This window comes from Ranitomeya imitator, chromosome 3 (genome assembly GCF_032444005.1).
Source record: "Ranitomeya imitator isolate aRanImi1 chromosome 3, aRanImi1.pri, whole genome shotgun sequence".
NCBI lineage: Eukaryota > Metazoa > Chordata > Amphibia > Anura > Dendrobatidae > Ranitomeya > Ranitomeya imitator.
The window spans coordinates 560,335,476-560,358,154 of NC_091284.1; the positions used below are offsets into that span (position 1 = coordinate 560,335,476).

The 22,679-nt window shown below is 42.5% G+C and overlaps 1 protein-coding gene across 1 annotated transcript in view; it reads right to left on the reverse strand.

Annotated features, from left to right (window-relative positions):
* Positions 1-22,679, reverse strand: part of MYO16 (myosin XVI) — a 701,007-nt gene that overhangs the window by 629,912 nt on the left and 48,416 nt on the right. The window contains exons 2-4 of the mRNA XM_069757932.1: positions 14,822-15,085; positions 11,474-11,544; positions 5,489-5,632 (exon numbers count right to left, since the gene is read on the reverse strand). Of these exons, the coding sequence (XP_069614033.1) occupies positions 5,489-5,632; positions 11,474-11,544; positions 14,822-15,085 (479 nt within the window). The remainder of the gene's footprint in view (positions 1-5,488; positions 5,633-11,473; positions 11,545-14,821; positions 15,086-22,679) is intronic.

Below are 22,679 nucleotides of genomic sequence, written 5' to 3' on the forward strand. Positions count from 1 at the left end.
ATTTGTGTTTTTGCTAACTACAGTATGTTAGAAAGGTAATGGATGGTTAGAATACCCTTAAAAACCCTTGTGCAAGCATGTTAGCACAGCTGAAAACAGTTTGGCTGATTAGAGAAGCTATAAACCTGACCTTCCTTTGAGCTAGTTGAGAATCTGTAAAATACAAATAAATAGATAAGGGCGCAGCACACAATCTCACGTCCTTGCAGCAAATAAAAGGACAAAACCACCCTATTTGTCCTGTATAAAACACTTTATAAAAGAAAAATCTATATTTGCGCTAGAAACTGTGGACCCTATAAAAACCACCTAATAGGAGAATCTGGACCATTACATTTCTTGGTTCCATTAAACTCTCAAAATGGCCAGAAAAAAAGAACTTTAATGTGAAACTCGACAGTCTATTATTGTTCTTAGAAATGAAGGCTATTCCATGTGAGAAATTGCCAAGAAACTGAAGATTTCCTACAACAGTGTGTACTACTCCCTTCAGAGGAGAGCACAAACAGGCTCTAACCAGAGTAGAAAGAGAAGTGGGAGGCTCCACTGCACAACTGAGCAATAAGACAAGTACATTAGAGTCTGTAGTTTGAGAAATCGACGCCTCACAGGTCCTCAACTGGCAGCTTCATTAAATAGTACACGCAAAGCGCCAGTGTCAACATCTGTAGTGAAGAGGCGACTCCGGGATGCTGGCCTTCAGGGCATAGTGACAAAGAAAAAGCCATATCTGAGACTGGATAATAAAAGGAAAAGATTAATATGGGCAAAAGAACACACATTGGACAGGGGAAGCTTGGAAAAAGTGTTATGGACAGACTAATCCAAGTTTGAGGTGTTTGGATCATACAGAAGAACACTGTGAGATGCAGAACAACTGAAAAGATGCTGGAAGAGTGCCTGACGCCATCTGTCAAGCATGGTGGAGGTAATGTGATAGTCTGGGGTTGCTTTGGTGCTGGTAAAGTGGGAGATTTGTACAAGGTAAAAGGGATTTTGAATAAGGAAGGCTATCAGTCCATTTTGCAATGCCATACCCTGTGGACAGGGATTGGAGCCAATTTCATCCTACAACAGGACAATGGCCTAAAGCACTATTTAGGGAAGAAGCAGGCAGCTGGTATTCTATCTGTAATGGAGTGGCCAGCACAGTTATTAGATCTCAACCCCATTGAGCTGTTGTGGGAACAGCTTGACCGTATGGTACACAAAAAGTGCCCATCAAGCCAAATCAACTTGTGGGAGGGGCTTCTGGAAGCATGGGGTGAAATTTCTCCAGATTACCTCAGCAAATTAACTGCTAGAATGCCAAAGGTCTGCAATGCTGTAATTGCTGCAAAGGGAGCATTCTTTGACAAAAGCAAAGTTTGAAGGAGAAAATTATTATTTGAAATAAAAATCTTTTTTTCGAACCTTGTCAATGTCTGGACTAGATTTTAAATTCATTTGGCAACTCATTTGGTTAATAAAAGTATGAGATTTCATGGAAAACACAAAATTGTCTTGGTGACCCCAACATTTTGAACAGTAGTGTATTGTTAAACATTCTGTTGCTAATGTAGATTCACCTGTCACTACATAACGCATGTTCATAATCTGGACCAGCATGAGTTGCTAGGATTTGCTTGTACACCAGGTGAGCATTTCCATTTTTTCTGGTACACTTACTTGGATGCTATGGTGATAATCAGCAAACGAGTACTCATAGGAACGGTCGCTTCAGATTATCCACTGATGAAAATATGCCGGCAATCACCCAACGCGTGAGAAAAAATATTCATTGGGTAGTTTGCTGGTATTTTATGCTTGCAAAAAAATAACTGTCTTCAGGAACACATTTCTTTGTGTAAACGGGTGATATGCTCCAAATAGCGTGATACTCTAATGGAACAAAATAATTATATTGGCGGTCATTCTGTCCCCAACATTGTTCATCGGACTGTGTAAATAGGACAGTAAACTATCATAGAAATGTCTTGTGTCTACACAATCACAGATCATTAACAATGCATTGATTTTTCAACAATGTAGTGCACCTTTCTACAGTGCAGAAATTGTTCATGAGTAGTTTGAGGAGCATGGTAAAGAGTTCAAGGTCACCATCAAATTCCTCAGATTACAAAATCCAACTAAGCAACTGATGCATCTTAAACTTACAAGGTTATTCCAACAGGGGCTGTTGGATGGAATGGAAACTGTCCCATTTAAGGAATGTTGGATGGTCGATTGGCTTCTGATACAGGGATGTCTCTATTTTATTGTTCTGCAGCTTAATGATGGTGTCCAAAAAGTTAATTTCAGTGCAGGAGTAGTTGAGTGTCAAGTTGATGGTAGGATGAAATTGATTAAACTGTTCATGGAATGTCTTTAGCTGTGGCTCAGACTCTGTCCAGATGATGGGACAGTTTCCATCCAAAACACATAAAAAACTCTATTGTCTACAGCCAAGCCATCAGATACAATCGTATATGTTCCAACCCAATGGATAGGGATCAACACCTTGGTCGCCTCAGAAAGACCTTTTTGAATCAGGGCTACCATCCAAGAACAATTGAAAACAAGATTAAAGAGCCACCAGAATATCAAGGAATCACCTGCTGCATTACAAAAGCTAAGGAAGAAAATAACCGGGTTCCTCTAGTAGTCACCTACAATCCAAATCTGGAGGTGCTAAGGGGAGCTGCACGGAAATTACAACCTTTACTACAAAAAGATGCCCGCTTACAATCCATATTTCCAGACCCCCCACAACTGTGTTTTAGGCAGCCCCCAAATCTAAGAAGCATCATTGTCAAGAGCTCCCTGTCCTCTCCAACAGCTGCAGGTACCTTTCCTTGCAACCAGAAAAATGTAAAACCTGTCCATTTATAATGACCACAGACAAGATAAAGATCCCCAATTCACATCAGGACTACAAGATACAAGGTACTTTCAGCTGCGTCACTTCTAATGTGGTGTACCTAATTATTTGTACTAAATGTCCAACTGGGGGTCTGTATGTGAGGGAGACAGGGCAAAAACTGAGAATAAGAATTAATTCTCACCGCCATACAATAAGAGAAAAAAAAATGGATCTACCTGTGGCAATACATTTTTGTCTGCCAAATCATAACATTATGGACATGAAATTACTTGTGTTAAAAGGTAGCTTCAAATCTCAGAGAGACAGAAGAGTCTGGGAATATAAACTGATGACAACCTTTGACAGTCTTAATGCAGGAATGAATGTGTCGCACGGATTTATGTCTTTTTACATCAACTAAGGAACTTACCCCTCAGACTATGAGGGGTCATCACAACAAAGACCCTAATCAGAGGACAATAAAACAATCCTTATCTAAGAACTGGCCCAATATAACTGTTTATCACTCATGGTAATTCTGCTTCATGTCACCTGTCTTATCCATGGTTTTTCCTTTTTTTTTCTTCTGTGCTATGTTGTGCATACAGTTAGGGCCAGAAATATTTGGACAGTGACACAAGTTTTGTTATTTTAGCTGTTTACAAAAACATGTTCAGAAATACAATTATATATATAATATGGGCTGAAAGTGCACACTCCCAGCTGCAATATGATAGTTTCCACATCCAAATCGGAGAAAGGGTTTAGGAATCATAGCTCTGTAATGCATAGCGTCCTCTTTTTCAAGGGACCAAAAGTAATTGGACAATGGACTCTAAGGGCTGCAATTAACTCTGAAGGCGTCTCCCTCGTTAACCTGTAATCAATGAAGTAGTTAAAAGGTCAAGGGTGGATTCCAGGTGTGTGGTTTTGCATTTGGAAGCTGTTGCTGTGAGCAGACAACATGCGGTCAAAGGAACTCTCAATTGAGGTGAAGCAGAACATCCTGAGGCTGAAAAAAAAGAAAAAATCCATCAGAGAGATAGCAGACATGCTTGGAGTAGCAAAATCAACAGTTGGGTACATTCTGAGAAAAAAGGAATTGACTGGTGAGCTTGGGAACTCAAAAAGGCCTGGGCGTCCACGGATGACAACAGTGGTGGATGATCGCCGCATACTGAATTTGGTGAAGAAGAATCCGTTCACAACATCAACTGAAGTCCAGAACACTTTCAGTGAAGTAGGTGTATCTGTCTCTAAGTCAACAGTAAAGAGAAGACTCCATGACAGTAAATACAAAGGGTTCACATCTAGATGCAAACCATTCATCAATACCAAAAATAGACAGGCCAGAGTTAAATTTGCAGAAAAACACCTCAAGAAGCCAGCTCAGTTCTGGAAAAGTATTCTATGGACAGATGAGACAAAGATCAACCTGTACCAGAATGATGGGAAGAAAAAAGTTTGAAGAAGAAAGGGAACGGCACATGATCCAAGGCACACCACATCCTCTGTAAAAACATGGTGGAGGCAACGTGATGGCATGGGCATGCATGGCTTTCAATGGCACTGGGTCACTTGTGTTTATTGATGACATAAGAGCAGACAAGAGTAGCCGGATGAATTCTGAAGTGTACCGGGATATACTTTCAGCCCAGATTCAGCCAAATGCTGCAAAGTTGATTGGACGGCGCTTCATAGTACAGATGGACAATGACCCCAAGCATACAGCCAAAGCTACCCAGGAGTTCATGAGTGCCAAAAAGTGGAACATTCTGCAATGGCCAAGTCAATCTCCAGATCTAAACCCAATTGAGCATGCATTTCAGTTGCTGAAATCCAGACTTAAGACGGAAAGACCCACAAACAAGCAAGACCTGAAGGCTGCGGCTGTAAAGGCCTGGCAAAGCATTAAGAAGGAGGAAACCCAGCGTTTGCTGATGTCCATGGGTTCCAGACTTAAGGCAGTGATTGCCTCCAAAGGATTTGCAACAAAGTTTTGAAAATAAAAATATTTTGTTTGGGTTAAGTTTATTTGTCCAATTACTTTTGACCTCCTAAAATGTGGAGTGTTTGTAAAGAAATGTGTACAATTCCTACGTTTTCTATCAGATATTTTTGTTCAACCCTTCAAATTAAACGTTACAATCTGCACTTGAATTCTGTTGTAGAGGTTTCATTTCAAATCCAATGTGGTGGCATGCAGAGCCCAACTCACGAAAATTGTGTCACTGTCCAAATATTTCTGGCCCTAACTGTAAATATGTGATTCTTCAGAATTTCTTTTAGTCTTTGCCTGTTGAAGAAACCTGTGTAGTCTCGAAAGCTTGCAATTTGTTACCATCTTTTCAGTTAGCCATTAAAAGGTATCAACCACTGAGGACTCTCAATTCTAAATATTTTTCTATCTACTGGCTAACACGGTACCAAGATATATATCTTTCCTGTATCACATACTTCAGACACACTCCAAAATCTTGTTGAAAGCCTTTCCGGAAGAGTAGACGCTAGTTTAGTTACAAAGAGTGGAAAATATAGACTTAGAATGGGATTGTAAACGTAATAATGGTTCAATGTGTTGGTGTCCCATTACACACAGATATATCTTCATTTACATAAGATAATTGAGTTATTCAGTGCACTTACAAACAGAAGCAGTAGAACAATATCAGGGTTGTCACATGCACAAGCAACATGCATGGGTGTCCAGGATTCTTCATCTTGGTGATTTACATTAACTCCACGGTCAATGAGGATTTCTGCTGCAAAGGCATTATCATACCGTGCACACTGGAAGAGATAAGGACAGCAGCTCACAGTCAGAGTGACATAGGTACATTTCAAAGAATATTTTCAGATTAGAAAGCAACAATTCTAAAGATTATAGGCTCAATAGAAGCAAATATTGCATTGTGACTTCCTGCAGAATGCCTGTTTACAGCAGACCTATATACGGTAATACTGTATGCATTTATTTCAGTAGAAAAATGAAAACCCACTAGCACCATGGCTAAAAGAGAGACTGCTTCTTGTTCAGCAGTCATAATGGATAACAGCACGAGAAGACGCATCTCACACATTGAATTCTAATCACATAAACCAAGCAATGGGGAAATAAATGCATGCAAACAAGTACAGGATTGAGATAAATCGGGACAGGAGCTTGGGGGAAATTAACTGAAAATTTGGTGGAGTGAGAAAATGGGGCTGTGAAAAGTAGCATAGCTTGGACAATCATTTCTTGCCTAAAGCAAGAACAATAAGCAGTTCTTGTCACAAAATGCAATGTGGGATGTAAGATACTTATTACTATTGGTATTGCGTAGCTATATGTATATATAATGTTATGCATGTATTGGCAGTAGTGATTATTGAATGCAGGGCACCAAGATGATGGCTATGTAGTGGGAACCATTATCACTGAAAATCTACTGGTATGCAGATGCAGTGTGCAGCCTTCCGAACTCCTGTATGGGGGCAGGGCAAGGATGTGTGGTTAACCATTGCTTAAAGTATTCATGTTGACTTTCAATAGTTGGGACTATTGGAATGTGATATCATAATTATCATGCATATAGGTTTTATGCTCATGTGGGACTAGCTATCCCTTTCTGTCTTGGGTCGACATTGACTGTTAGGATAGCTACTTCCAATAGCTGGCCCTAGAGTTCTAGTCCTCTTCCTCTCTGAAGAGACAATTTGCATATTTCCCAGAGGAGCATTGTGGCTTTAAGTCTCCTCATCGTGGCATGCTTAGCATGTCAATCTCCGCAAGGAGAAACGATACTTCTTGGATGTCTTGATTTCTAAGATTGTTTTTAAGAGGAATTGAATAAAGAAAAGTTGTTTTTTTTAATCAAGAAGATGTGCTGGATATGGATTCATTTTGCATGCGGGCTTGAACGCCATTCCTTGCACCTTCGTGGATAACAGCCGTGGACAATTCAAGGGTGAGCTGATCAACTTTTTTTTTATATTTTATGGAATGTGATATCAGTACTTTGGATAAGCAGCAAATAATAAAATGCTATTATCACAAAAGCTCCCATTACCATCTAAAACAATCCATTTATCTATCACCAAGTTATAAGAAACTTTTCATTTCCCTGTGACTGCAGATTTGTCGGTAGAAACAAACGGCCGGATTCATCATCGCATTTCATTTCTTTTTGGCATAAATACCTCTTAATTAATTTTTGATTTGCGTCAAATTGTCTGTTTTGGGTTAGATAATGTTCTGATTTTTACAACAATGTGGATTTTCCAGATGTTTTATACAGATTCATGAAATGCGAAAAAATTTGGCGCAATTCCACTCCAGTCCTCCCCTGAGGGAATTTATATGCAACACCTATTTTGGAACATTTATTGTTACATTTTACTAAATGGGCAACTTTTCCCACTTAGGGTATGTTCACACGTTCCTGATTTCCATCCTTTTTTTTTCAGGACTGAAACCGCAGCTCTTGGCAGAAAACGCAGGTCCTTTTTTTGGTCCTTTTTTTGTGCTTTTTTGGTGCGTTTTTTGATGCGTTTTTTGATCCTTTTTTTTATGCAGTTTTCTATGCAGAGTCTGTGTGTTTTCTAGGAAGTTTTTGTAGGGTTAAAATGGCTGAAAATACCCTAACCCTAACCCTAACCCTACCCCTAACCCTACCCCTAACCCTAACCCTACCCCTAACCCTACCCCTACCCCTACCCCTAACCCTACCCCTACCCCTAACCCTAACCCTATTCTAACCTTAGTGGAAAAGAAAAAAAAAAATTTTTAATTTTTTTATTGTCCCTACCTATGGGGGTGACAAAGGGGGGGGGGTGTCATTTACTATTTTTTTATTTTGATCACTGAGATATAACCTCATTCTCAGTGATCAAAATGCACTTTGGAACGAATCTGCCGGCCGGCAGATTCGGCGGGCGCACTGCGCATGCGCCCGCCATTTTGCAAGATGGCGGCGCCCAGGGAGAAGACGGCCGGATGGACACAGGGAGGCCGGGTAAATATAAGGGGGGGAGGTTAGGGCACGGGGGGGCATCGGAGCACGGGGGGGGCATCGGAGCACGGGGGGGCATCGGAGCACGGTGGGGGGGGATCGGAGCATGGGGGGGTGGGATCGGGGCAGCCACACTCCGCCCACGCACTTCCGCCCGCTTCCCCGCACTTCCTGCTGCAGCGGTTCGGAACCACAAACCGCAATAAAACCCGCAGATATATTTTTGATCTGCGGGTTTTACTGCGGGTTTGACCTCACAATGGAGGTCTATGGGTGCAGAACCGCTGCTGCTCCGAAAAAAGAAGTGACATGGTACTTCTTTTTTACCGCGGCTATTCAGCGCGGCTTTTTTTCCCGATTCCCGCATCATGTGCACAGTGGTTCCTGTTTTCCATAGGGTACATTGTACTGTACCCTGCATGGAAAACAGCTGTGGAACCGCGGCTGCAAAAAACGCTGCGGTTCCGCAGAAAATAACGCACTGTGTGAACATGGCCTAAAGAGTCAAAAAAAAAAAAAGACAGAGAAAAAAAAATTCGGGCTTTGCGTAAAATTCATTAATTGTGTGCACCATTTTGGTGAATCCTGGTATAAAAAATGTCAACAGAAACAAAAAGTAAAGATATAAAAGTGTCTTAAAAAAAGAAAATGAGGAATTGGGCCCAAAAAGTTTTTTTCAACAGACTGCTTCAGTCTATTGCTAGAACACTGGCCACTGTAAATAGTATACAAATGAGATCCAAAGGAAATCAGTCAGCAGGTTTTTGCTATGTAATCTGAGGATAGCATAATTTAGCAGCTGAGACAAAATTTCAGGGATGTGTCACTTATTAGGCTATGTTCTGATGTTTACATACTATGAATGTTTTATCACCAAAAGATAATCACTGGCCAGACTGTTGCTCATGTGAGCTCTGGTCCGACCACGCCCATTCCTCTGATAAGCAGCTCACTGTCAATACACTCCCTGACAGAAGTTATGTCGCTTATCCATGTTATGTAAATAAAAGCTTATAACTGGACGTTAAATTCGTCCATTGGTTGTAAAAATTATTCTTTTGAAAGCTGAAAACCTCCGAAATGTAGTTTAGGATAAGAAAATAAATTGGCATCATACAGAAATATTGATCAGTTAATGGACACAGAATGGTCAGATTTTGGCAAGACAAAAGTTTTGTCGCCTGGTCATATAATGCACCCAATCCTAGTTTACATCTTCACCTGTGCTCAGTAAATGATCGGTTTGTTAGTGTGTGTGTATAAAAAGAAACCCAGCACCCCCGACCTTCACTTGAACTGCAACTTGAGCTGTGACAACATGCCAAAAATCCACCCTGCGACCAAAGTCTGGATTATCAAGAGGCTAAAGACCAAATCCACTGCAGAGGTGGCTGGCACCTTTAATGTGTCTCAGCATCAAGTACAAAGAATTAAAAAAAGATTTGAAGAGACTGGAGATGTGTTTGACAAGCCCAGGTCTGGCAGACCCCGCAAGACAACTGCTCAGGAGGAACATTTGTTGGTTAGAAAATCCAAAGCAAGCCCCTCTTCCACTGCAGCAGAGCTCCAACAGGCCTTGTCACCTCAAGTCCCTGTGTCAACTAGAACAGTTTGTAGGATTCTGTCTCGAAATGGCCTCCACGGTCGAATCAGTGCCCAGAAGCCAGCACTAAACAAAAGGCAAATAAAAAACTGTGTGGCATTTGCAAAGTCCCACAAGGTGGATTTCTCTGATGCATCTTCAGTAGAATTACACCACAGCCGCCACAAATACTGCAGGAGACCTACTGGAGCCTGTATGGATCCCAAATACACCCAGAAAATAGTTAAATTTGGTGGTGGAAAGATCATGGTCTGGGGTTACATTCAGTATGGGGGTGTGCAAAACATTTGCAAGGTGGAAGGCAATATCAATAGCTTAAAATATCAAGAAGTATTAGCTACCTCTTATATGCCAAATCATAAAAGGGTCATATTCTGCAGCAGGATGGTGCTCCATCTCATACATCCATCTCTACAACAAAGTTCCTCCAGGCAAAAAAGATCAAGGTGCTCAAGGACTGGCCAGCCCAGTCACCAGACATGAACATCAATGAGCATGTTTGGGGTAGGATGAAAGAGGAAGCTTGGAAGACAAAACCAAAGAATCTAGATGAACTCTGGGAGGCAGGTAAGACTGCACTTTTTACTATTCTTGATGACTTCATTAATAAATTGTTGAATCGCATGAATGCAGTCCTTCAAGCTCTTGGAAGTCATACAAAATATTAAATCTGACTCTAATAGCAGCACAACTTCATTCACCAATGTTATGCAACATATATTTGCATTTTAAGTTAATTATTTGTTTGAATATCACATTACATTCTGTGGGCGACAAAACTTTTGTCTTGCCAAAATCTGACCATTCTGTGTTCATTAACTGATCAATATTTCTGCATTGATGCCAATTTATTTTCTTAACCTGAACAACATTTCGGAGGGTTTCAGCTTTCAAAAGAATAATTTATACAACCAATGGATGAATTTAACGTCAGCTTATAAGTAGTGATGAGCGAATATACTTGTTACTCAAGATTTCCCGAGAACACTTGGGTGTCCTCCGAGTATTTGTAAGTGCTCGGAGATTTAGTTTTCATCGCGGCAGCTGAATGATTTACAGCTACTAGCCAGCATAAGTACATGTGGGGGTTGCCTGGTTGGTAGGGAATCCCCACATGTAATCAAGCTGGCTAACAGATGTAAATACGCTCATCACTACTTATAAGCTTTTTATTACATAACATGGATAAGCGACATAACTTCTGTCAGGGAGTGTATACAATGTACACAGAAAGCTGTGGTGTGGATGGGTTCAGCATTCAAATCTTTGCTACATGCTAAAACTCTGAATGTGTAACAACTGCTGCACCCAGTAAACTAAGTGGCACATTGTTGGAATCAGGGTCTCTTTTCCTGTATTATTCTGCTTCTAGATGAGATAGTAAAAATTTGCTGACTTTTTCCCTTTAAGGAGCTTTTCATATAGCCTTTTAGAAAACTCTCTCTATTAACCAAGGTCTGCTTCAGCACAAAAAAAAATAATTTTGCAACTTAAAGGGATTTCCTACTTTACACTTCTTGCATCCATTGACCATTGTTGTGTAAAAATAATATCAGATGGAACTGATACTCCCCGGAGGCACCAACAGCTCACTGGCTCCAGCAATAATGTGCCCTGTCATGGTAAAATCATCTCAGCATCAGAGAGACTGAGCAACATCTGATATTATTATTTTACACAGTACTAGCCAATGGATGGGAGAAATGTGAAATTAGAAAACCACTTTAAAAATGCCCTTTCCTTAATTGAGAAGATTGTTAAGAAGATTGTTATAAAATGATAACCAAGTAATTCTTTTTCTGTCATTTAGTTTGTAATCTAGATGTACTGTACTTATTCTTAATATTCTTATATTTAACCAAGTAATTCTTTTTCTGTCATTTAGTTTGTAATCTAGGTGTACTGTACTTACTCTTAAAACCTTATTTTAATAAAACACCTGATTATGTAAAATAAAATGACTATTATTATGCGTTCCTATAGAAAAACCTATAGAATCATACAATTCCTCTGTGCATAAAAATACACACTCACCAAATGAAGCAGGCATCCCCCTGAAGTGATACGTATGTGTGGATCAGCTCCATCCTTTAGTAACTGCAAAACTATTATAAATGACATGAATTAAAAAAATGCACATTGTTACTGTGAATAAATAATATAATACGCTACATAGTTACATTTTTCAGTTTTCCTTTAGTCCCTTGTACTTTTTACGTATAGGTGCATGGCTCCCCCTTTTAGGCTATACACTTGTCTATTTAAAGGGAACCTGTCACCAGGTTTGTCCCATTCTAATATGCTGTATATATTCCTCCAATTTGGCCTGCAAGAGAAGAAAAATACCTTTCATAATACTCACTTTCGAAGTGGTCGGGTCCGAGGGGCGCTGTGGTCTTGGTTTGGAGATTCCTCTCTTCTTGCAATACCGTCCTCCGTCTGACGTGTAGTACATCATCCACACAGTGTCCCCCAGCATTGCGCATGAGCAGGAAAAGGCCAAAGAGCCCCGGCACATGCGCCCTGCAGTACTTTACTCGGCCCTAGTCAGGGCAGGAGCGCAATGCCTGGGACACTGTGTGGATGATGTAGGATGCGTCATCCACACAAAGCACAGAAGGAGGAGGACATTGCACAGGACAGACAGTGATGCCCATCGGACCTGAATACCCCATAGGTGAGTATAATAAAAGGTATTTTTCTAGTCTTGCAGGCCAGATTGGGGGTATATATACAGCATATTAGCTGTGTATCAGGGCTGAAAGGTACTTGCATTACGTCATATGGGACAAACCTGGTGACAGGTTCCCATTAAGCTTTCCATGGGGAGGTGTAAAGCAGACAGGTCTAGTTCTTTCTCCACCCAATCGATTTGAGGCCTGCTAACACAAAGTGTGATGAGTTAGGGACCATCCTGAGTGGGTACACCTTGTCGCAGATGGGATGACTTTTACTCTGTTTTGACAAATATAGCATGAACTAAGTACCCTATGTTATTTACATGTACTACTACTATTTATTTACTTACTGCAGAGTATTTGCTCATTGTTTTTGTTCTAGGTTTTGATTGTTTCATAGTACATATAGCACAAGAACATACACTCCATACACTGTTTATATCTGGATGCTACCTGGGATAATACTGACTGATCGGTGGTGGTGCTGAGTGTTGGACCACCTCCAATCTGATATTGTTGAGCCTCCAAAACACCTTTAAGAATGAAAGTAATGTAACTTTATAATTTATTGCATATTTTGTCGCAGTGATTGAAAATCTACTATTCCTATCTAACTTTTAGACAGTATCAAAGTATTTATCAAAGCTCCATACACCATTCCTACAGCGTCGTTGCCTAAATTCCCTTTAGAATGCTATGAGGCAAAATATATTGAAAGAGGTATGGAATTAAGTTTGTAACGTGCAGCATAATCTGTGTGATGTGGATAAGAGTAATGGTGTCCTTTTGTTCACAAAGTTAGCCAAATTGTCGGTCTTGCTAAAAAATGTATCTAAAACACATAATAAATGTGCTACAATATTCTGAGCAGAATTCTGACAAGTATCGCTTGATAAATCAGCCCCATTCATTCTATTCATTGGCTGAAAACATACGCATGTATTATTAGTCCTATTACTGCAGGCAGATCTGTAATAGATCCCTCAGTGCCCATAGGCTGCCGTCGTTCTCAGCAGTGTAAGTCCAGTTTACACAGAATCATGCACTACTTTGAATGATGATCTTTTGTGCTGCTGAAAAAAAATCTCAGCAGATAAACAAGCACTTTGCCTGTTTATCGGATGATTAACAGCCTGTTTACATTAAAAGATACAGTAATTGCAAAACAAGCATTCTTAAAGGGAATCTGTCAGCAGGTTTTTGCTACCACATCTGAGAGCAGCCTGATGTAGGCAAAGAGACTCTGATTCCAGCAAACACTTACGGTAGTTTACTGGTTGCAGCATTTCTGACACAATTAGAGCTTTTAGACTTCGAATGAACCAGACTTTCCTTGTACAAAGTCCATAGATAGTGAGATGCTTATTTGTCGGACTAGTCCAGCAATGTTAAGCTAGTGAGATGCTTATTTGCCGGACTAGTCCAGCAATGTTAATCTGTTAGTGATTTATCCTTCATAGTTAATAAACAATAGTAGGCACTTTGACAAGTGATACATCAATGAATTCTTTGTTTCAGCCTCTATTTAGTGCTGTATTCAGATTACATACAAAAACCTGCTGACAGATTCCCATTAAAAATGCTCATTCACGATTATTTTTCACCATAAATGTAACTTTATAGTTAGCCAGTCCTGCAAAGGGGAGTTAATAAACTGAAGACAAGAAGTTCAGCTGCATAGCGTTTGTGTGTAAGTGTGTATGGAAGGAGATTCTCTGAGCTAGCAAGCATCCACACAGCAACTGGACCTGAATACGGCCTTAGATGCCTAGAAGTGGGATGCCAAAAAGGAGAGCTCAGCTGCAGTGGATTGGACTAGAAGTCCAATGAGGAGTAGTTGTGGGTTTATGGGAGCCCTGAGACCGCACAGGTAAAGTGGGGCTGGAGAGGCAACATGTAGGCTGGATCTGGGATTGATAGTGAAGAAAGACTGAGCTCGCCAGGCCAGGGCACAAGTATCTCTGCAAATGGGCATCGGTTGATGATGGACAGATAGATGAAATGGAGCCAAATCATTCATGCTCCATTACTGAAATGTTATTTTCAAGTGATATGCCTTCACATGAAACTGATATGTCTGTGCCTCTGTATAAAAAAAGATGTGGACAACAAGCTTTGTTCCTGCTACCCTCCGAACATCAGTTCCACTAGACAGGTTCACTTTATTTTTATAATCTGGACAGAATCCTTCCGTTCTTGAAATGGCATAATATCTGTGTCATCTGAGGGTATGCGACCTGACAAACATTTAAAGGGACTGACCTAACACAGCCAGAGGAACGAGTTTCACTAGTGTCTGGGGTCTCAACAGAACACCTCAGCCCCTCCGATCTTTACACAGTTATAGTACATGAAAAATAAAACTTATTCAAAAGAACGAAAAGCGCTGTTTGTTTTTGGATATAAGATTCAATTAGTTATGCAATTCATACAGTAAGCACATTGGCATTGCTATCTTAGTAAGGACTGAAGAGCTTAGTGACTCCTACAGAACAAGGACATTGCAAACAGCAGCAAACATCTCAACGTCCTGTACTCCCATGAATATTATTTAGGGCTGAGAGGGAGAGTAGGATCAATGGCAGTTAAGCCCCTAATCTTTAACACCACAACTACAAAACAATACAACCGTCACATTTTCTTCTTTCTACATCATTATTAACAAAGGCCGGACACAATGGATTAAACATAAGCTTCCTCTTACCTTCTTTGTCATCATGGTGGATTATGGCGTCTTGTATCTTGTCACAGAGCTGGAAATGAACTTTATAGTTTTTTTTCTGCTTGCTTTTTCTTTTAGAAGCATCTTGTTTTTGTAACGCCTTTTCACGCTCATAATAGGCCTTAATCTGCTCACAGCGCATGCGTCTCACCAGACGCTGGCGCTGTCCCAAAGGAAGAGATTCCAGCAAACATTGGTCAATTTCCATGTCATGTGATCGAAAAACATTACAAAGCTGGAAACAGCCTACAAGACAAATAGAAAATGGAAAAGAAGGAAGAATTAATGGGAGGTCCAGCAGTGTCTAAACTTAAAAAGTCAAAAGTCAAGAGTTTACACTTAAAAAATTTGAGAAATGTGTACACCTGTGATGAAGCTCATTCAAGTTGAGAATTGGTTAAAAATAGAAATGGTGAAGTAGAGTTGAGCGACCTTGACCTTTTTAGAGTCGAGCCGGGTTTCGCGAAACCCGACTATCTCAAAAGTCGGGTCGAGTGAAATCGGCCGATTATGACGTAAAGTCGGGATCGACCGAAACACGAAACCCAATGCAAGTCAATGGGGCAGCATAGTCGGCAGTGAGTGGGGGCCAGGAAAACACCTAGAGTGCCCATTTTAATGTAAAAACCATCCATTCTTCTTAATGAAGCTTGTCAAGCGTAATTTACCTTATAATAATTGGAAGGCATTTGAAATTGGGGGTCATTTGGCTAAAGTTGTGTGGGGTAGGGCTGGTTCAAGTAATTAGTGGGCCCAGGAAATCTGGACCACGTCACGGCAGTGGAGCAGGGAGAGGTAAGTATTTCAACTTTGCAAGTGCTGTGATCCTGAGCAAGCAGGGGGGGCCCACTTGTTGGCATTGGCACTGGCACAGGGCCCCTCAAAGTACAGCGGTGTGTTTGCACGGCGGGGGCGCCTCCCACCGGCAGCAACACTTTTGCGTACTATGAGAGGCCCTGTGCCAGTGACGTCGCCAACTAGTATTCCTCCCCCCACCTGATGAAGGAACCTGCACTTTCATCTGCACCTTCCTCTTTGTCCCCGTGTAAGGTGGTATGGTATGCGGGAAGAGCAACCTGACTTTCAGCAGGGTCACAATGTTGTTGTGTAGCATGCACGGGGAATGTTGCGTTATGGGTCAATGTACCAGCAGACTCATCTATCACTGGCTGGGCAATGGGCACGATGAAGTGGAAACACAGATATAGGCCCAAAGAATAAAGTGGGCTAAATGCAGTTCAAAATTGGTAACACAGGAATAACCAGGGGGCATTGCAGTGGAGGACAACTGGAATGAGAGGCTGACACAGAGAGTAGGGCCAAATCAGTAAGTAGTCGAAATGCAGTTCAAAATTGGCAACCGTAGTAAACAGGCGGCACAGCTTTGTTCAGTGGAGGAGAACAGCAAGGAGTGGCAGACACCGATAGTAGGCCCCAACCCAACTAGTAGGCCAAATGCAGTCTAACATTAATAACTACTTAACGAGAGCCTGAAAATGGAATTTCAGGACAGGAAACCAGGAGAACAGCAAGGAGTGGCAGACACCGATAGTAGGCCCCAAACCAACTAGTACGCCAAATGCAGTTGTTCCATTTAACCACAATTTAATGAGAGCCTGAAGATAGAAGCTCAGGAAAGGCAACCTGGGGAACACCTTGGAGTGTAACACACCATCTCTCTCCACCCCATACCCATTTTGTAGGCCTAATGCAGTGTACTTTTCTACAACTACTAAACGAGAGTCGGAAGACCGAAGCAATGGCAAGGAAACCTGGGGAACACCTTGGAGTGTAACACACCATCTCTCTCCACCCCATACCCAATTTGTAGGCCTAATGCAGTGTAGTTTCCAAGAACTACTAAACGAGAGCCGGAAGATCGAAGCTCAGGAAAGGCAACCTGGGGAACACCTTGGAGTGTAACACACCCTCTCTCTACACCCCATACCCAATTTGAAGGCCTAATGCAGCGTAGTTTCCAACAACTACTAAACGAGAGCCGGAAGATCGAAGCTCAGGAAAGGCAACCTGGGGAACAACTTGGAGTGGAACACACCCTCTCTCTACACCCCATACCCAATTTGAAGGCCTAATGCAGTGTAGTTTCCAAGAACTACTAAACGAGAGCCGGAAGATCGAAGCTCAGGAAAGGCAACCTGGGGAACACCTTGGAGTGTAACACAACGTCTCTCTACACCACGGAAGGGCTGATTCTTAGGATGGAAGGCTGTTGGAAATAAGCATTGCGCGTCCGAGGGTGATTATATTCTTATTAGGTATATACTCACCCTCGGACGCGCCCTGCTTCTTTATTTGGAATGAATGTTTATTTGCAATGTGGTGTTGACTTTCTCTATTATTTTGGTAATTAATGATTTTATTATTTTCATTGTTTTGCATCTTCTCGGCAATAATATAAAGAAGACGCGACAGGACAACACTCGGTGGATGCCATATGTGTGTTTTCAATTGAAAAAACCTTTCAGTTAACTACTTGCAGGAGAAAGTAATTGTAGCTGGTGGCCATTTTTAGTACTGTACCAGATTTTAGTTGTGTGTTTGTTTTTAATGTTAAAATGTCTGCATTTGATATCTCACCAGTATTTTCTTTTTTATAAGCAAAATACTTTTTTTTTTATTTTATGATGTTGGTTCAAGGGGTACACGGGCAGCAGTAGACAGGTCAGTGGAGGCCTAGTGGAAGGAGGGACCGCAGACAGGCTTCGAAGCCCTAACATAATAAATTGGGCTGCCTGTAGGCAATTTAAAATTGGTTCCAGGGGAACACGGGCAGCAGTAGACAGGTCAGTGGAGGCCTAGAGGAAGGAGGGACCGCAGATGCGCCAATGTTTCCCCCATACCAAATTTGTAGGCCTAATGCAGTGTAGTTTCCAACAACTACTAAACGAGAGCCGGAATATCGAAGCTCAGGAAAGGCAACCTGGGGAACACCTTGGAGTGTAACACACCCTCTCTCTACACCCCATACCCAATTTGAAGGCCTAATGCAGTGTAGTTTCCAAGAACTACTAAACGAGAGCCGGAAGATCGAAGCTCAGGAAAGGCAACCTGGGGAACACCTTGGAGTGTAACACACCCTCTCTCTACACCCCATACCCAATTTGAAGGCCTAATGCAGTGTAGTTTCCAAGAACTACTAAACGAGAGCCGGAAGATCGAAGCTCAGGAAAGGCAACCTGGGGAACACCTTGGAGTGGAACACACCATCTCTCTACACCCCATACCCAATTTGAAGGCCTAATGCAGCGTAGTTTCCAACAACTACTAAACGAGAGCAGGAAGATCGAAGCTCAGGAAAGGCAACCTGGGGAACACCTTGGAGTGGAACACACCATCTCTCTACACCCCATACCCAATTTGAAGGCCTAATGCAGCGTAGTTTCCAACAACTACTAAACGAGAGCCGGAAGATCGAAGCTCAGGAAAGGCAACCTGGGGAACACCTTGGAGTGGAACACACCATCTCTGTACACCCCATACCCAATTTGAAGGCCTAATGCAGCGTAGTTTCCAACAACTACTAAACGAGAGCCGGAAGATCGAAGCTCAGGAAAGGCAACCTGGGGAACACCTTGGAGTGGAACACACCATCTCTCTACACCCCATACCCAATTTGAAGGCCTAATGCAGCGTAGTTTCCAACAACTACTAAACGAGAGCCGGAAGATCGAAGCTCAGGAAAGGCAACCTGGGGAACACCTTGGAGTGTAACACAACGTCTCTCTACACCACGGAAGGGCTGATTCTTAGGAAGGAAGGCTGTTGGAAATAAGCATTGCGCGTCCGAGGGTGATTATATTCTTATTAGGTATATACTCACCCTCGGACGCGCCCTGCTTCTTTATTTGGAATGAATGTTTATTTGCAATGTGGTGTTGACTTTCTCTATTATTTTGGTAATTAATGATTTTATTATTTTCATTGTTTTGCATCTTCTCGGCAATAATATAAAGAAGACGCGACAGGACAACACTCGGTGGATGCCATATGTGTGTTTTCAATTGAAAAAACCTTTCAGTTAACTACTTGCAGGAGAAAGTAATTGTAGCTGGTGGCCATTTTTAGTACTGTACCAGATTTTAGTTGTGTGTTTGTTTTTAATGTTAAAATGTCTGCATTTGATATCTCACCAGTATTTTCTTTTTTATAAGCAAAATACTTTTTTTTTATTTTATGATGTTGGTTCAAGGGGTACACGGGCAGCAGTAGACAGGTCAGTGGAGGCCTAGTGGAAGGAGGGACCGCAGACAGGCTTCGAAGCCCTAACATAATAAATTGGGCTGCCTGTAGGCAATTTAAAATTGGTTCCAGGGGAACACGGGCAGCAGTAGACAGGTCAGTGGAGGCCTAGAGGAAGGAGGGACCGCAGATGCGCCAATGTTTCCCCCATACCAAATTTGTAGGCCTAATGCAGTGTAGTTTCCAACAACTACTAAACGAGAGCCGGAATATCGAAGCTCAGGAAAGGCAACCTGGGGAACACCTTGGAGTGTAACACACCCTCTCTCTACACCCCATACCCAATTTGAAGGCCTAATGCAGTGTAGTTTCCAAGAACTACTAAACGAGAGCCGGAAGATCGAAGCTCAGGAAAGGCAACCTGGGGAACACCTTGGAGTGTAACACACCCTCTCTCTACACCCCATACCCAATTTGAAGGCCTAATGCAGTGTAGTTTCCAAGAACTACTAAACGAGAGCCGGAAGATCGAAGCTCAGGAAAGGCAACCTGGGGAACACCTTGGAGTGGAACACACCATCTCTCTACACCCCATACCCAATTTGAAGGCCTAATGCAGCGTAGTTTCCAACAACTACTAAACGAGAGCCGGAAGATCGAAGCTCAGGAAAGGCAACCTGGGGAACACCTTGGAGTGGAACACACCATCTCTGTACACCCCATACCCAATTTGAAGGCCTAATGCAGCGTAGTTTCCAACAACTACTAAACGAGAGCCGGAAGATCGAAGCTCAGGAAAGGCAACCTGGGGAACACCTTGGAGTGGAACACACCATCTCTCTACACCCCATACCCAATTTGAAGGCCTAATGCAGCGTAGTTTCCAACAACTACTAAACGAGAGCCGGAAGATCGAAGCTCAGGAAAGGCAACCTGGGGAACACCTTGGAGTGTAACACAACGTCTCTCTACACCACGGAAGGGCTGATTCTTAGGAAGGAAGGCTGTTGGAAATAAGCATTGCGCGTCCGAGGGTGATTATATTCTTATTAGGTATATACTCACCCTCGGACGCGCCCTGCTTCTTTATTTGGAATGAATGTTTATTTGCAATGTGGTGTTGACTTTCTCTATTATTTTGGTAATTAATGATTTTATTATTTTCATTGTTTTGCATCTTCTCGGCAATAATATAAAGAAGACGCGACAGGACAACACTCGGTGGATGCCATATGTGTGTTTTCAATTGAAAAACCCTTTCAGTTAACTACTTGCAGGAGAAAGTAATTGTAGCTGGTGGCCATTTTTAGTACTGTACCAGATTTTAGTTGTGTGTTTGTTTTTAATGTTAAAATGTCTGCATTTGATATCTCTCCAGTATTTTCTTTTTTGTAAGCAAAATACTTATTTTTATATTTTCTGATGTTGGTTCCAGGGGTACACGGGCAGCAGTGCCCTGGTCAGTGTAGTAGTAGTTGAAAGAATGGACCGCAGACAGGCATCGAAGGCCTAAAATAAAAAAATTGGGCTGGCTGTAGGCAATTTTAAATTGGTTCCAGGGGTACACGGGCAGCAGTGGTGTGGTCAGTGGAGGCCTAGTGGAAGGAGTGACCGCAGACAGGCATCGAAGGCCTAAAATAATAACACATGGCTGTAGGCAATTTTAAATTGGTTCCAGGGGTACACGGGCAGCAGTGGTGTGGTCAGTGGAGGCCTAGTGGAAGGATTCACCGCAGACAGGCTTCGAAGGCCTAAAATAATAACACATGGCTGTAGGCAATTTTAAATTGGTTCCAGGGGTACACGGGCAGCAGTGGTGTGGTCAGTGGAGGCCTAGTGGAAGGAGTGACCGCAGACAGGCATCGAAGGCCTAAAATAATAACACATGGCTGTAGGCAATTTTAAATTGGTTCCAGGGGTACACGGGCAGCAGTGGTGTGGTCAGTGGAGGCCTAGTGGAAGGAGTCACCGCAGACAGGCATCGAAGGCCTAAAATAATAACACATGGCTGTAGGCAATTTTAAATTGGTTACAGGGGTACACGGGCAGCAGTGGTGTGGTCAGTGGAGGCCTAGTGGAAGGAGTGACCGCAGACAGGCATCGAAGGCCTAAAATAATAACACATGGCTGTAGGCAATTTTAAATTGGTTCCAGGGGTATACAGGCAGCAGTGGTGTGGTCAGTGGAGGCCTAGTGGAAGGAGTCACCGCAGACAGGCATCGAAGGCCTAAAATAATAACACATGGCTGTAGGCAATTTTAAATTGGTTACAGGGGTACACGGGCAGCAGTGGTGTGGTCAGTGGATGCCTAGTGGAAGGAGTGACCACAGACAGGCATCGAAGGCCTAACATAACAAAAATGTCAATACAATGGTATTGTCAGTGGCAGGCATTGAAGGATGTCAGCGCATAGACTAAACATTGGTGGAGCTGTGAGATAATTTTGCAAGTGGTAGAGCACTGTTTGAGCTGGGGTGGGGGGAAACTGTCTTGTAGCCGGCGGTACAGGCCCAGGGCCCCTCATATTACAACGGTGTGTCTGACGTTGGGTGCGCACCACCACCGCCAGAGACACTTTATTGTACTAGGAGGGACCCAGTGGCAGTGCCGTCGACCAAAAGCGGGCTCACCCACCTCTTCAGACAAACTGCACTCTCACGGGTGCTGTCGCCAAGTGTCGATACCACGGCCCCGTGTGGGGAGTTTGGCCATTTAGTGAGGTGTAAACATGTCGTATGCTGGACAATCAGGTGCTGAAAATTACGAGATTGGAAAAGGCATTCAGAATAGTCCACAGGCAAGACCTTTTCATAGGAAAGCTAGGTGTCAGCCGGACAAGGTGGGGCAAAAGATTTCGAAATCCAGTTGTGGTTCATTTTAATGAAGGTTAGATCATCTACATTTTGGGTAGCCAGACGAGTCCTTTTTTCTGTTAGTATTGAACCTGCAGCACTGAATACTCTTTCTGATAGGACACTAGCTGCCGGGCAAGCAAGCTCCTGCAATGCATATTCTGCCAATTCTGGCCAGGTGTCTAATTTTGATGCCCAGTAATCAAATGGGAATGACGGTTGACGGAGAACATCGATAAGGGATGAAAAATAGTTTGTAACCATACTGGACAAATGTTGTCTCCTGTCACTTTGAATTGATGCTGCAGTACCTGTCCTGTCTGCGGTCATAGCAAAATCACTCCACAACCTGGTCAGAAAACCCCTCTGGCCAACGCCACTTCTGATTTCTGCCCCTCTAACTCCTCTGGTCTGCTGGCCCCTGCAGCTCGTGTGAGAACGATCACGGGCGCTGTGTGCAGGGAATGCCAGAAGCAAACGGTCAACAAGAGTTGATTGTTTGGTTGCTAATATTAGTTCCAAGTTCTCATGTGGCATTATATTTTGCAATTTGCCTTTATAGCGAGGATCAAGGAGGCAGGCCAACCAGTAATCGTCATCATTCATCATTTTAGTTATGCGTGTGTCCCTTTTGAGGATACGTAAGGCATAATCCGTCATGTGGGCCAAAGTTCCAGTTCTCAAATCTGCGGTTGTGCTTGGTTGAGGGGCAGTTTCAGGCAAATCCACGTCACTTGTGTCCCTCAAAAAACCAGAACCCGGCCTTGCCGCGCCACCAATTTCCAGT